General features: G+C 36.8%; 1 protein-coding gene across 1 annotated transcript; it reads left to right on the plus strand.

The window, feature by feature from the left end:
* The first annotated feature begins 260 nt into the window (after positions 1-260).
* LOC126891137 (uncharacterized) lies at positions 261-12,835 on the plus strand. The gene is made up of 2 exons (XM_050660318.1): positions 261-519; positions 12,366-12,835. The coding sequence occupies exons 1-2, from the start codon at positions 261-263 to the stop codon at positions 12,833-12,835; spliced, it is 729 nt and encodes a 242-aa protein (XP_050516275.1).
* The last annotated feature ends 2,554 nt before the right edge of the window (positions 12,836-15,389 follow it).

The raw sequence follows: 15,389 nt of genomic DNA on the forward strand, positions 1-15,389 counted from the left end.
GAAAATTGTGAATAAAATTGAATTTTTAGAGATTGCATACGGATAACCTAAACAATAAACCTGTTCTATTTGCTCCGCTCGGTTGAAGAGGCAAGTAGAAGTAGAGTGGGGTGCGCGGGGACCATTAGGATAAGGATAATTATTAGTGTTTATTTACAAAACAATACAGTGGCGTGTAAGTGAGAGTTTATACCTTCAAAACACTGCTCGGAAAAAGGTAATAGATTTATTATATTTTATTTATTATTATATTTAACGATATGGCCACGTGTAAAGAACTGACTCAGATGGATGGTGAAGAATCTGATGATAGTAAGAGAAAGAGGGATGGAAAAAAAGACGACCAAGATGAAAACCCTTTCACAAAAAGCAGAAAATTATTTAGGTCTCCAGCTAAGAAAGATTGTGATAATACAGAACTGAAAGAAATGATGATCGCTCTTATGAACGAAGTTAAGGGAATACGAAAAGACCAGCAGAGCTTTCAAGAGGAAATTCGCAATCTAAAAAAAGAAAATTGTGAGTTGAAGGGAAAGGTAAATTTCCTAGAAAGCAGGATTGAAAAGATGGATAAACAATTTCGAAAACAAAACATTGTGATTAAAGGACATGATTTCAAAGAAAATGAGGAAATTGAAGATGCCACCAACTTCATAGCAAATCAATTGAATGTGAACGTTAAAATAAAAGATGTGCAGAAAATAAGAACCTCTCAAGGGAAACTGCCAGTGGCGATAGTAAAAATGGATACAATGAAGGATAAAGAACTTATTATGAAGAACAAGAGTAAATTAAGAGGAACGCGGTACTTCATTGAAAGTGATCTAACACAAACCGAAGCCAGACTACAGAAAGAGTTAAGAGATATGGCGAGAGAAGAAAAAGGAAAAGGTAATGAAACGAAAGTCGGCTATCAGAAAATATGTATAAACGATGAATGGTGGAAATGGAACCATAGTACCGAAAAATTAGAGAAAATGGAAAAAAACTAAGTCTAAACAAACACAGTGGACAGATAAATACGGAAACGAATAAGGCACGAAATATGATTATGATAGGACAATGGAATGTTAGAGGGACTTTTGAAGTAGGGGCACTAAAAAATTTATCAGATACATTGGAGAAATATGAGATAGATATTGCTGCTATACAAGAAACTAAACAAAAAGAAAATTTCTGCATAGATGTGGGAAGCTATGTATTCTTCAACAGTGGAGACAATGAACGTATATTTGGAGTTGGATTCCTTATAAAGAAAAAATTTGCCAGTCTGGTGATAGATTTTGAGGCAGTCACAAGCAGATTATGCAAAATAAGAATGAGGGGAACATACAGAAAAATATCCCTTATAAATGTACATGCACCAACGGAAAATACAGAAGAAGATGTTAAAGATAGCTTTTATGAACAGTTAGAGCATCTGTTCTACCAAATACCATCATACGACACAAAAATAATTGTAGGAGATTTCAATGCCAAGATTGGCAGAGAGGACGTATACAAACAAATAACAGGGGGGAAAAGTAAACACAGGGAGAGTAACCTGAATGGAAAAAGAGTAATAGAATTTGCTTTCGAACACAATATGCGAATTATTAGCACTTATTTCGACCACAAAGAAATCCATAAAGGTACCTGGGTATCACCAGATGGACAAACAGTAAATCAAATAGATCATTTGCTAATAGAAGCCAAACATGCAAGAGCCATACAAGATAGCCGAAGTTATAGAGGTGCAGATGCAAATTCTGATCACTTTTTGGTCAAAGTCAAAATGGAGCAAATAATTCCCACAATCCCTAAGACCAGTTGCACAAAAATGAAAAGATATAACGGTGCACTACTTCAGAATGAAGAGGTTAAGAAAAAATTCAAGCATAAAATTGAACAGAAAATAGAAAGCCAGACAACAGTAGATGATATAGAAAGCAGATGGGTACAGCTAAGGGGAAACATTCAAGAGGCAGCCGACTTAGTATTACTAAGAAAAAGTCAAAGTAAACAAACAGACTGGTACGATGAAGATTGTAAGAAAGCAATTAGGGACCGAAATAAAGCCAGAATAAACAGCATAATGAGAAATAATGAAGAAAGTAAACAAGCCTATGCTAAAAAAAGACGGGAAGCAAAGAAGATCTGTAGAAGAAAGAAACGGTTAAATCTAGAGCAGAAATTAGACCGAATTGAAGAAGATTTTTTAAATAAACAAGTCAGGAATTTCTACCAAGAAATAAAACGCGACCGAACCCAGTACAAAACCGCATCAAGATATTATAAAGATGAAGAGGGAAATCTGATAGGTGGAATAGATGAAAAATTAAGAAGATGGGCCAATTATTTCCAGAATATATTATGCACAGACGATCAAGACGAAATAGAGCAAATGCAACTACCACATGAAGAAGAAAGAGACCCAAATGTGAATGAAGAAGTACCTACCAAGGAAGAAATTATAGATATCATAGAAAACTTAAAAAACAACAAAGCACCGGGAGAAAACGGTATCATTGCAGAGTTTTTAAAAGATGGTGGCGAAGGGCTTCAAGAAGAAATCACCGAGTTAATATGCGAAGTGTGGATCAAAGAAAATATACCCAATCAGTGGAAAGAAGCTATCCTATGTCCTGTACATAAAAAGGAGACGTTACAGATTGTAGAAATTACAGGGGAATAGCTCTACAAGATACAGTATATAAGATTCTGGCCATATTAATTAGAAATAAAATTAAAACAAAAGTGGAAAATTGTCTAGGTGAATATCAAGCGGGTTTTAGAGCACAAAGATCGGTAATAGACCAAATTTTTGCAATGAAACAAATTTTATCTAGCTCATATGAATTCAACCTAGTATTAAATATGTTATTTATTGATTTTAAACAGACATACGATACCATAAAAAGAAGTAAAGTATATGAAACGCTAGAATATTTTGAATTTCCACCAAAAATAGTAAGATTGACTAAATGCATACTTAGTGACACTAAAAGTAAAGTTATGATAGAAGGACGGGTTTCGGATAGCTTTATCACCAATAGAGGCCTGCGACAAGGTGACCCGTTATCAACAGATTTCTTCAATTTAATTTTAGAGAAGATTATACGAGAATGCAATATCTATACTAAAGGCACAGTTTATCATCACAGGCATCAATGTGTAGCATACACAGATGATATTACCTTAATAACAAGGAGACCTGCAGAATTAAGAGAAATCTTCAATAGACTAGAAAGAACAGCCAAGGAATATGGTTTAGAAATAAACGAAGAGAAAACGAAATATATGGTGATGAAGGGAAATGAAAATCATCTGGGACAGTCCTTTAAGATACAAAGCCCAAGTAAAGAATATAACTTCGAAATTGTCGGTCAATTCGATTACTTGGGAGTAACACTAACAAATACGAACGAAGAGAACCAAGAAATAGCAAAAAGAATGGCGAAAGGTAGTAAGAGTGCTGGAAGTCTAAATAAGATACTGAGGTCGAAGATAATATCCAGAAAAGCAAAAAAACGAATATATACAACAGTTATCCGACCTACGGTACTCTATGCTAGCGAGACCTGGACATTAAATAAAGATATGGAAGTAAAATTAGATAGATGGGAACGAAAGATCCTCAGAAGGATATATGGAGGTTTAAAAGAGGGGAATATCTGGCGAAGAAGAACGAATGAAGAAATAATGCAAATATATGGACAACCAAAAATAACAACACTCGCCAAAATTCAAAGATTAAGATGGCTTGGGCATATAGCAAGAATGGAAGAAGGAAGAGTTCCCAATCAACTAATAAACACGCAGGCTGGTACAAAAAGAAAAAGAGGACGCCCCCGAAGAAGATGGTTGGAGTCTGCAAAAGAAGATCTGAAGTCGCTGAGGGTACAAGATTGGAAAAACCTAGCACAAGACAGAAAGAAATGGAAGAAAACAATTGAAGCCTTGGGCCCCTAAGGCCTGTTGAGCTGAACTATATATATATATATATATATATATATATATATATATATATATATATATATATATATATATATATATATATCACATGTAAATTGTAAGTCGGGATTATATTCGTTAAAAACGGAAAGGGTGTTCAAAATTTGATCAGTGGGTACAGCCAGGATGAAGTCGTCCACATATATCTTAACAAAAGGAATGTTATAATCTAGGAGGCTAAATCTGTCTGAAGTCAAGTCATCCAAGACAAAACCAACCAACAGGGGAGAAATAGAAGAATCCCATTGGAGTACCAAAGATTTGTAGATAAAAATTGTCATTGTAGACAAAGTAGTTGGTATCAAAAACTAGTTTAAGAAGTTCCACAAAAGTTTCCCATCCAAAAGGACAGTGGGGTTGGATTTGGTCCCAATGGTTATGTAAGGAAGAAAGAACTACAGGTAAATGTAAGTTGGTAAAGAGGGACACCACATCAAAACTTACTACTTGAAACCCTATAGATAGTTGGAAGTTATTGATGAATTCACTGAATCTAAACGAGTCAGATATATTGAATTCGTTGTTGTGATCATATGATGTTGAAAGTATATTGGCCAAAATTTTTGCAATATTGCAGTTGGGAGAGTTGATTGATGATACTATGGGGCGCATGGATAGTTGAGGTTTTTGAATTTTGGGCAAACAGTAAAATCTAGGAGCTATACCATTATAATTATTGAGAGATTTGGCTACAACATCTGTAATTAGATTAGATCTTTTCAAATTGAAAATGTGTTTATTGATCTTAGAGGTAAAAGTGGTGGTAGGGTTTCTTGGTAATGATCGATAATATTGATTATCATTTAAGAGTGATTAACTTTACTCCATGTACTGATTTCTGTACATGAGTACAGTGGTATTACCCTTGTCGCTCAAAAGAACTAGTAATTCAGGGTGATTTGATACAGACCCGATATGCTAAAACTCCCTACTAACTACCGATTTTTTTTATTATTTAGCGCTGGTAAGTCATAGATTTGTATTGAATTATTCCCCAAAAATAAAACAAAGTTTTGTTTATCCAAAATGCGATATTTTATTTCAGAAAATAAAAAAAAACATGAAATATTGTAAAAGTATTTTTATAGATTTTTCTTTGAGATACTCAAAACACATTCACAAACATGCAATATTGTCGTTTAATAAAAAAAAATAAGGCACTCGTGGGAGTGCCGGCAGAAGTGAAAACTTCTTACGAAGCAAGACCCTTCGGGTACACAATCTATCCCTCCTCCAACCATTCTAACTTCGGTCGAACTTATACGAAAATTAACCTATAGTATATAAATTACTAATACCTGTCGTGTCGATAACGATCGCGAGTTCAATGCTTTTTCCCCATCCAAAGAGAGGTGATATACCTACACTACATACCCATTCGGTGCATCCTATACTATTTATATTATATAAATACACAAAATACATAGACGTACAGAATTTATGTCGGCGAAGCTATGACGGTCACGAATTCGATGCTTTTTCCCCATCCAGAAAGTGCACAAAATCGCTAGAAGTTTTCACTTCAAAAATACTTTAAACACTAATCACTTATAATGATCGGAGTAGGGACCGTGTAACCCCTTATGCGCCTGCTTAGCAGGCTCCTTAGCACTCTATCCCTCCTCCAACCATTATAACTTCGTGCGAACTTATACATATGCAATTCAACCTATAATATATAAATTACTAATATCTCGCCGTAGCGATGACGGTTGCGAATGCAATGCTTTTTCTCAATCCAAATAGCAGTTCTATACCGATATTATACACGTGTTGCGTGCGTCCTATACTATTTATCTTCTAATCATCTAATAATATATGTAGATACCACAAACGCGAAAATTTCAAACCAATAAGCCTGTTGCCACATCCGTACAGAATGCTTACCAAAATAATTACTAACAGGCTATCAAATAAATTCGATAGTTGCCAGCCTGTTAACATAGTACCATAGAACCTACAGACAATAACGACACTTATCGAAAAGTGCAACGAATACAATAAACCCCTTCATTTGGCATTTGTGGATTAAAAAGGCATTCGATTCCATAGAACTCTGGGCCGTATTAGAAGGAATGAATAACGCTATTATTCTAGATATAGAATACTCCTCAAATACATATACGACAATGCAACGATGCAAATAAATGTATCAGAAGGTCTAACAACAAGCACAATAAAAGCGGAGAGAGAAGTTAGACAGAGGACAAAAACAAATAAAACAAAAGTGATGACAAATAAATATATCAGTCGACTTGAAGTGATATAGAAAGTGTCGAAAAGTATATATACCTAGGTCACACGATCAAACTAGGCCAACAGAATCAAACGGCAGAAATAACTAGAAGAATCCGAATGACTTGAGCAGCAGTAGCAAGACTCAGTGATATGTTGAAGAACAAAAAGATACCAATAAATCTAAAGAAAAGGGTATTGAATTCAACAGTTGTATTCTACCAATTATGACCTGTAGAATGGAGACGATGACAATTACAGAGGTATGAGCCAATAAATTAAGAACGACACAGAGGGCGATGAAACGAGCTATGTTAGGGGTATCTCTGAGACTCTGAGGGAACATAATATACAAAATGAGGACGTGTGAAGCAGGACGAAAGTGGAATATGTAATTGGAAGAATTGAAATGCAAATGAAACGGACCTGGGTAGGACACGTGGCACGACAAAACATCGAAACGTGGACGAGAAACATGGTACATTGGAAACCACGCGAGCAGTCGTAGTACAGGAAGACCACAAAAACGATGGCTAGACGACACCAAAGCAAAAATGGGGAGAAACTGGCACCAAATAGCACAAAACAGAAGAATGGAGAACTCATGGGGAGGCATTTGTCTAGGAGTGAATGCAAGCAGGCTGAAGAAAAAGATAATATATATACATACAAAATTTATTTCGACTAAAGGCATTTGTCTAGGAGTGAATGCAAGCAGGCTGAAGAAAAAGATAATATATATACATACAAAATTTATTTCGACTAAACGATGACGGTCGCGAAATGAATTCTGTATCCCCATCCAAAAATAGGTGTTATACCAAAATTATGTGCGCGTTGCGTGCCTTCTACTCTATTTATATATACATACACATAATAATATACCTATACGTACAAAATTTATTTTGCCGAAGCGATGACGGTCGCAATGACTGTGGCTAATTCAATGCTTTTTTCCCATTTAAAAGTGCACAACGTCCTTAAAGAAGTTTTCACTTCAATAATGTTACTATTATTACACGTACATTATAATAATATACGTACAACATTTATTTCGTCGAAGCGATGACGGTCGCGAAATCAATCCTTTCTCCCCGTTCTTAAATAGATTTTACATTTATTTTAAATTTAAATACTTTTACACAATTTAAAAGTATATACATCCCCATAATAAATAATATACGTTACAAAATTTATTTCGCTAAAGAGATGACGGTCGCGATGACGGTCGCCAAAAAATCCTTTTTCCCCATACAAAAATAGGTTTTACATTAATTTTAAGTTTAAATACTTCTATACAATTTATATACATGGTGTTTCATTAATAACACTGGGAAACACATTTTTTGTTGAGTTAGATCTGACACTTGCTTTTCACTAATTTTTGGCGTCTGAATCTGAGAATAACCTCAGATTTTGTCTATCACGTCAACTTTTTAAACTGAGGTGCCCATTGAGTGGCCATGTCTCACTGTATGAGGTGCCCATGCTTTATCTTGATCACCAAATTTCACTTTAAAATAGGCAAAATATGCTTGTCTAACAAATGTACTGCTGTTTGTCGTTTGACTGGGAATGTTAAAACGGCCACATATATAACAAAACGAATGGGGGCTGCTTTCGCAATTACGACGTGTAGGAGCAGAGGCAGCCATCAGGAAACGTTTCTGTTCAAACACACCAAGTAGTTCTATACACTTTAGTAAAGAAATACTAAATACTGCTAACCGACACACAACGTTTTGCCACAGTATAACTGAGTATAACAGACGTAACTGAACAGGAACAGGCAAGTCTAGACCAGTTGCAGTTATCGGAGCGTCATTCCCCCCACCCACATAGAAAACGAACCTGACGTGATAGAAGAAAACTAAAAACAGTTTTGAAACCAGCATGCCTAATTCTATAGAAAAGAGCTAAAAAATCTAACTCAACAGAAATTGAGTTTCAAATTGTTCCCCAGTGTAATTGTCCATATAGTAACTGGTGAAACCTTAGTACAAAATACGAAGATTTAACCTAAAACACTTAAACAAAATGTGGTTCCTTACTGAGTTACAGGGTGTTATATCTAAAAATTTAAAAACTATTTTTGCTCAGCATTTTAAAACTATTCGACGTATCTTTTTCATAATTGGCAGGAAGTATAGGTACTGTACAGACTACTAAATTATGTTAAACAAAAGTTTCTGGCTATTACCAGAGGCGTACGACGGGGAAAGTGAATGGTTGACCCTTTCCAAATTCTACGCCACTGGCGAATTTGCTATTTTAGTTCAATTTTTGGATTCTCCAATAATTTCTGTGAAAATAATATACTCTTCATTCGTAACGATAAAGTCATTCGTTTTCGAGATCTGTGAAGTTAAAAATGAAACGACACGGTTATTTTGATTAATGTATTGTGTCGCTTCATTTTAAATTTCAAATATCTCGAAAACTAATCATTTTATCGTTACGAATAAAGAATACATTATTTGCATAAAAAGTATTGCAAAATCAAAAAATTACACTAAAATAGCAATTATGTCAGTGGCGTAGAATTTGGGAAGGGTCAACCAGTCATTATCCCCTGTCGTACGCCTCTGGTAGAAGCTAGAAACGTTTATTTATCTTAATTTAGTAGGGTGTACAGTATCTACACTTTCTGCCAAGTATGATAAGGATACGCCAAATAGTTTTAAAGTACTTGGTACAAATAATTTTTAAATTTTAATCATATAAATCATACCATAAATTAATCAAAATAACTGTCCCGTTTCATATTTAACTTCAAATATCTCGAAAACTAATGACTTTATCGTTACCAATGAAGAGTATATTATTTACGTAGAAAGTATTGGAGAATCTAAAAATGTTACCAAAATAGTAATTCCTCCAGTGGCGTAGAATTTGAGAAGGGTCAACCATTCACTATCCCCTGCCGTACGCCTCTGGTAGTAGCTAGAAACTTTTGTTTATCATAATTTAGTAGAGTGTCTGGGATGTATGGGATGTATTATAGGGGTAGTACCTTTCTATCGTAACAGCCACATCGAGCGTCATGGACGGGAGATGGTTCTTGATAACTGGTCCCCATAAGACATCCAACTCGCATTTATGGCTCGTCGTGCCACATTCCGGGCAACTGCATTGGCCTGCAGGCTAAACTAAGTGAGGGTAACCAGATATGGTGAAATCTACCGAATGATTGCCGGTATATGCAATCCCACCACTTACTGGCCAACGGCTTCGGGCGGATGAGCTAGTATGTGGAAGGGCACTCTTTTGTCCTGAGATCGAGAAATCGGTCTCGAAGGCGGGTGAACCAAGGATGGTCAACGGTGGAAGGATGCAGAAGGCAACGGGGAACCACTGCATTAAAGACTCATAGAGTACCCCTAGTTAAGTCATTACGGTGTACACCAAAAATAGTGGAAACTCTACTGATCATGGGAATCGGATACCAAGATCCGGCAGAGAGAGAAAAGCACAAGACTACAAGGCTCACTCGGTCGTAAACCTGCAAAATCCTTGTACAAAAATGCAGAAACCAACCTTTAAGAGTTGCAACGTGGAATGTGAGAAGTTTGTTCTCTGCAGGAAAACTGGATAATGTTGAACAAGAAATGAATAGACTAAACATCGATGTTTTAGGAATCAGTGATACACAATGGCCAGGATCCGGGAAATGTTCAACACGAAATGATGGCGTATTTTATTACTCCGGAATCGACAACAACACCCATCGGTACGGAGTTGGAATCATCATTTCAAAGAAATGGAAAAATTCTCTGATTACCTGTACTCCTTACTCAGAACGCTTAATATTAATACAAATTAAAGAAAGACATAACTTAATAAATCTTATTCAAGCCTATGCACCAACAGCAGATAAAGATGACGATGAAATAGAACAATTCTGCAACGACTTAGAAGAAATGCTGAAAGCAATAAAAAAAGCAACACATTAACATAATAATGGGCGATCTTAATGCCAAGGTCGGTCAAGGTAAGGTAGGAGAACATGTAGGAAACTGTGGACTTGGAAACAGAAACGACAGAGGAGATCGATTGATTCAATTTTGCCAGAGCGAAGACTTCGTAATAACAAACACCCTTTTTAAATTACCTCCTCGGCGATTATATACATGGACATCTCCACAACATACCAAAGAAAAAATAGTGAGAAATCAAATAGACTACATTCTGATAGCAAGGAGGTATCGTAATGCTGGTAAATGTACTAAGACGTACCCAGGAGCTGATATAGGCTCAGATCATAATCCGGTAGTTACTGTGATAGAGGCGAGACCAAAAAAGATAAGGAGACCACAAAGAAAGACACTAGATTTAGTTAAACTTAGAAACAAAAATATACAACAAGAAACAGGAGAAGAAATAAATGAAAACCTCAGTTCAGTGCAACAACAAATTAACGATACAGATAACGTTAATCAAAAATTAAAGTACATAAATACAGCTATACAAACAGCAGGAAAGAAACATCTGACAAAAACGACAACAAAGAACAAGGGGTGGATGAAACAGGACATACTAGACTTGATGGAACAAAGAAGAAATATGAAGAATTACCTAGACAAATACAAAGAAATAAACAAACACATAAAAAAGAGAATAAAAGAAGCCAAAGAGGCGTGGATTAAAGTACAGTGTGAAGAAATGGAAACCTATGAGAAAAAGTACGATGCGTTCAATATGCACAAAAAAGTAAAAGAGATAACAGGAAGCATAAAGAAATGCCAAATAGGTAAACTTAAAGACAAAGATGGAAACCTTATTGTAGATCTAGAGAATAAAATAAAAAGATGGACAGAATACCTGAATGAATTATTTGAAGACGATAGAAACAACTTACCTCAGATAATCAATGCAACTGGGCCAGACATATTGAAAGAAGAAGTAGAATACGCAATAAGAAACGCTAAAAATGGAAAAGCAAACGGACCTGATGAAATCCCTACAGAACTGCTGAAGCTTTTGAATGTTCAATCCGTAACAATAATATTGCATATATTCAATACAATATACAGTACTGGTATAATACCACAAGAATGGTTGCTGTCTACGTTTGTCACCATACCGAAGAAAACTAAGGCAGTGCAATGTTCAGATCATCGAACAATCTCCTTGATGAGTCACCTGCTTAAAATATTTCTTAGAGTCATCCACAACCGAATCTATCAAAAACTAGACATCGATATTAACGATACACAGATGGGATTCAGAAAAGGATTAGGTACAAGGGATGCTCTCTTTGCCCTGAACGTTCTAACACAGAGATGCCTAGATGTTAACCAAGAGGTACACGCCTGCTTTATAGACTTTGAAAAGGCCTTTGACAAAGTACGCCACAGTAAACTCAAAGAAATCCTGGAGAGTAAGAACATTGACACCAGAGACATACAAATAATATTAAATCTGTACTGGAATCAGCGAGCTAATATAAAAATAGAAGACCAAACATCGGACAAAATAGAAATACGTAGAGGGGTACGACAGGGTTGTATATTGTCACCGCTCTTGTTTAATATGTACAGCGAACAAATATGCCAAGAAGCTCTCTCATATGCAAACGAAGGGATAATAGTCAATGGAGAAGTTATCAATAACATTCGATATGCTGACGATACTGTGATAATGGCAAGAACAGCGGAAGATCTACAACATCTAGTTGAAAGTATGAATGAGATATGTAATAACTACGGCATAAGGATGAACGTCAAAAAAACCAAATATATGACCTTCAGTAAGAATCCAATAAATGACACTAGTATCACAATAAACGGTACCCAACTTGAAAAAGTAAACGAATACAAATACTTGGGAACCCTTATCAATGAAACAGGTGACCAGAATCACGAGATAAAAAGACGTATTGAAATTGCCAGGTCTACTTTTATATAGAGGAGTAAACCTCAATAAAATAATCCCCACTATCACGGTGGAAGGCATCGTGCCAAAGATATGAGAGATGCGAGGGTTAGAGCATCACAAACGATCCCTTCGGGATACCTGGCGACCTCCCGAAGTACCTAAGCCTTAGCGCGGTAAGGGCGCACTGCCGCGCCAGACGTATAGCACGTCCCGGCTCGTGGGACCATTTATGAGTAATATAAGAAAAACAAAACTGACAGGTGACAACAATGACGACCATCGGCGAGATAATATGAACAATGCAACGGAAACTGAAAAAAAGAATAGGGAAGAACAGTCGCAAGACGACTTAATAAAAGAATTGGAAGGAGAGATGATGAATAGTTTTGAGAGGGAACTTGTAAGAAGACACGATCGGCAACAAAAAATGAATAGGTCAACTGTTGCAAAGCAGTCGACATTAGTAGAGGAGGAAATGAAAGAATATAGTGAAAACGAGGAAGAAAAGATAGGGGAGAAACAATCACAGGAAGAAGAAGTAGACAACATTAAAGAAGGATGGCAGAGTATCGAAGAAAGTGTGCTGGCGACAATCTTCCTGGATGAATATCAGGATGGGGAGATCATAAACAACAAAAAAAGGAAAGCTGAAAGCATGGAGAGGATAAATGACCTCAAGAGGGAAAGGCTGGAGGAGAGCATACGGTTTCCAAATGAATCCAAACAATAAAAAATAAATAGGAAATTGGAGGAATTAAATACAAAACTCGAAGAAATGTTCAGTAAATTAAGCGAGCAGCTTAAAGAAAAGGTGGAGATGGACACCGATGTAAAAAAATTGATAGGGATTATAAAATCCACCAACAATAAAAAGGAGGAGGATAGTACAAACGAAAAAACACGAAACGAATTAAAATGTGACCACTATAAATTAAAAGTGGAGCAAGAGAGGCAGAAACAAGAACAAGAAAAAATCAAAAGGGCCTTAAATATGGGGAGAGGGAAAAAAACTTTTTTGAGCATATGCGACACTAAATGGGAAGAGAAACTATATGAAAAGACAAAGTGGGAACAAGCGGGTCTACTGGAAACAGTAGAAAAAAGAACTGTTTAGTTTTTACAAAAAAAGGACGCGAAAGATAAAGGCGTAGAAAACACAATTAAAGACGTAGGGGAGGACCTAGCGGAGATGCTAGAAGAAATAGAAGAGGGAGAAATAAATTACCTGGAGAACATCAGAAGAAAAGCAAATAAAAAAACAACATGGTATACTTTCGTTGCCAGATTAGAAAAAGAACAGGGGGGAGACGCATACGATATGGCAGTAAAGGCGATAAAGGAAATAAGGAAGGAAACAAACGAAATCCCAGAGGTCATGAGGGTCGTAGTCGCAAACGACCTGAATAAAGAGACTATAAGGAAAGCCCTCGAATATGTAGGACATGGAGAAACTATATCCTGGGAGATTTTAGTAAGAGGCAAGGAATTCGGTGTAGAGAGAAAAGTGGAACAAGAGGAAGCTCTCCTTATAAAAATGGACAAAGGAAAAAATACAACGAGGTATTAAGTGAGATGAAGAATAAGATAGATATAGGAAAGATGGGGATCCAAGTAGACAGGTTAAAAAGAACAAATGGGGGGATCTCCTAGTAAAGCTAAAGGGGAGGGGAGCAGCACAAAAACTGAGGGCAGAACTTAACAACAAAATGGAAGGAATAAATACAACGATAAGGAGAAAGGAAATTTTCTTCACTATAGCTAATTTAGACCCAGGAGTGAGTGAGAAAAGTCTGAGAGAAGGAATCCAAAGCTATACGGGCATCCCGGAAGGAGAAATTGATATTAAAGTACTGAGGACGAACAAACACGGGGAGCAGGTGGCCACAATAGCCGTACGACCCTCCAAAGCAGAAGAACTGAGGAGGTACGGCACAATTAAGATCGGATGGACAAGATGCCCGGTAATGGAGAGGTACGCCCCGGTGAGATGCTTTAAGTGTCTAAAGTTTGGCCACAGTACCTACGAGTGTAAAGAGAAGAGCAGGGCGGCCTGCTGTTATAACTGCCTGAAGACAGGACACACTGCCGCAAACTGTAACAATAAAGCATATTGTTCAGTTTGCAAAGAGGAAGGGCATAGAATGGACAGGATGGCCTGTCCAGCCTATCGAGCCCTAGTGTACGGAAGGGGGGATGAGGGAGAACCCCCAAGAAACGAATAAAAAAAACAAAATAGACTTCCTGGAAAAGGAGGGTGGGCCCATATACAGCCCACCTAGGTTGTATTGTATTTATACAAATTTTAAAATTACTAATTTATTATTTTATAGATCTGTTTTATTATTTACATTACCTATTTTAACTTTATGTTACTATATTTCTATTTACCTAACTATTTTATTTATACACATTTTACCTATTAATTTAATTTATTCATTTTATCTATACTTATTTATTTATTTATTCTAGTTTTTAACTATTTTAATTTTTCAAAAAAGGCGAATCCGATGCAGGTACGACTCTAGGAAACTGAACCAAAACGGACCTCAAGGATCAACCTGGTATACGGATATTACAGGTGAACGTGGGCAGAGCACGTAGAGCGCACGATCTTGTCCACTTAAAAGCCTGCAAGCTGAAAACTGACCTGCTCATCGTCCCCGAACCAAACAAAAAAATAACATCGGACGGTGGATGGGTACAAGATAAAGGAAAAAATGTGGCGGTGCTCATGAGACATAGGGATCTAGGGGTGCGGGGCATTGTCAGGGGCGGAAATCACATACTCATCAAACTGAGGGATTTCAGCCTCCTGGCATGCTACATATCACCGAACATCCCTATGTTAAGATACAAGACTATTGTAGATGAGATAATGAGCGTCGCCACAAGCGAAAAAGAAATCTTGGTCGCCGGGGATATCAATGCTAAATCGAGGTTATGGGGTTCCCCCATAAATGACAAAAAGGGGGAACTTTGGAACGAATGGATAGCCCAGGCTGGCCTCCAAGTCTTAAATAATAATAAACCAACTTTCGTAAGAGGGGCCAGCCAGACACATATTGATGTAACTATCGCAACTGAAGGGCTATCCAAAAGAATACAGGGATGGGATGTCCTCGACGACCAGTTATTTACCTACCACCGCTACATCCAGTACGAGGTTAAGGTGAAAGGGAAACTAAGACGGCCGATAGGAAACACCGAAATCTATTTTAACAAAACCACATACCTATCGGAGGTCAGAAAGATCAATGAGGAAGAGATTTCTGACCTTGGCCAAC

This window comes from Diabrotica virgifera, chromosome 9 (genome assembly GCF_917563875.1).
Source record: "Diabrotica virgifera virgifera chromosome 9, PGI_DIABVI_V3a".
NCBI classification, from domain to species: Eukaryota; Metazoa; Arthropoda; class Insecta; order Coleoptera; family Chrysomelidae; genus Diabrotica; species Diabrotica virgifera.

What these genes read in the sequence shown, in the direction of transcription:
- LOC126891137 (XM_050660318.1), top strand. Translation starts at nt 261, where the DNA reads ATGGCCACGTGTAAAGAACTGACTCAGATGGATGGTGAAGAATCTGAT. An exon ending in CAATCTAAAAAAAGAAAATT is followed by an intron (nt 520 to 12,365) that starts GTGAGTTGAAGG and finishes CAAAACTGACAG; the next exon opens with GTGACAACAATGACGACCAT.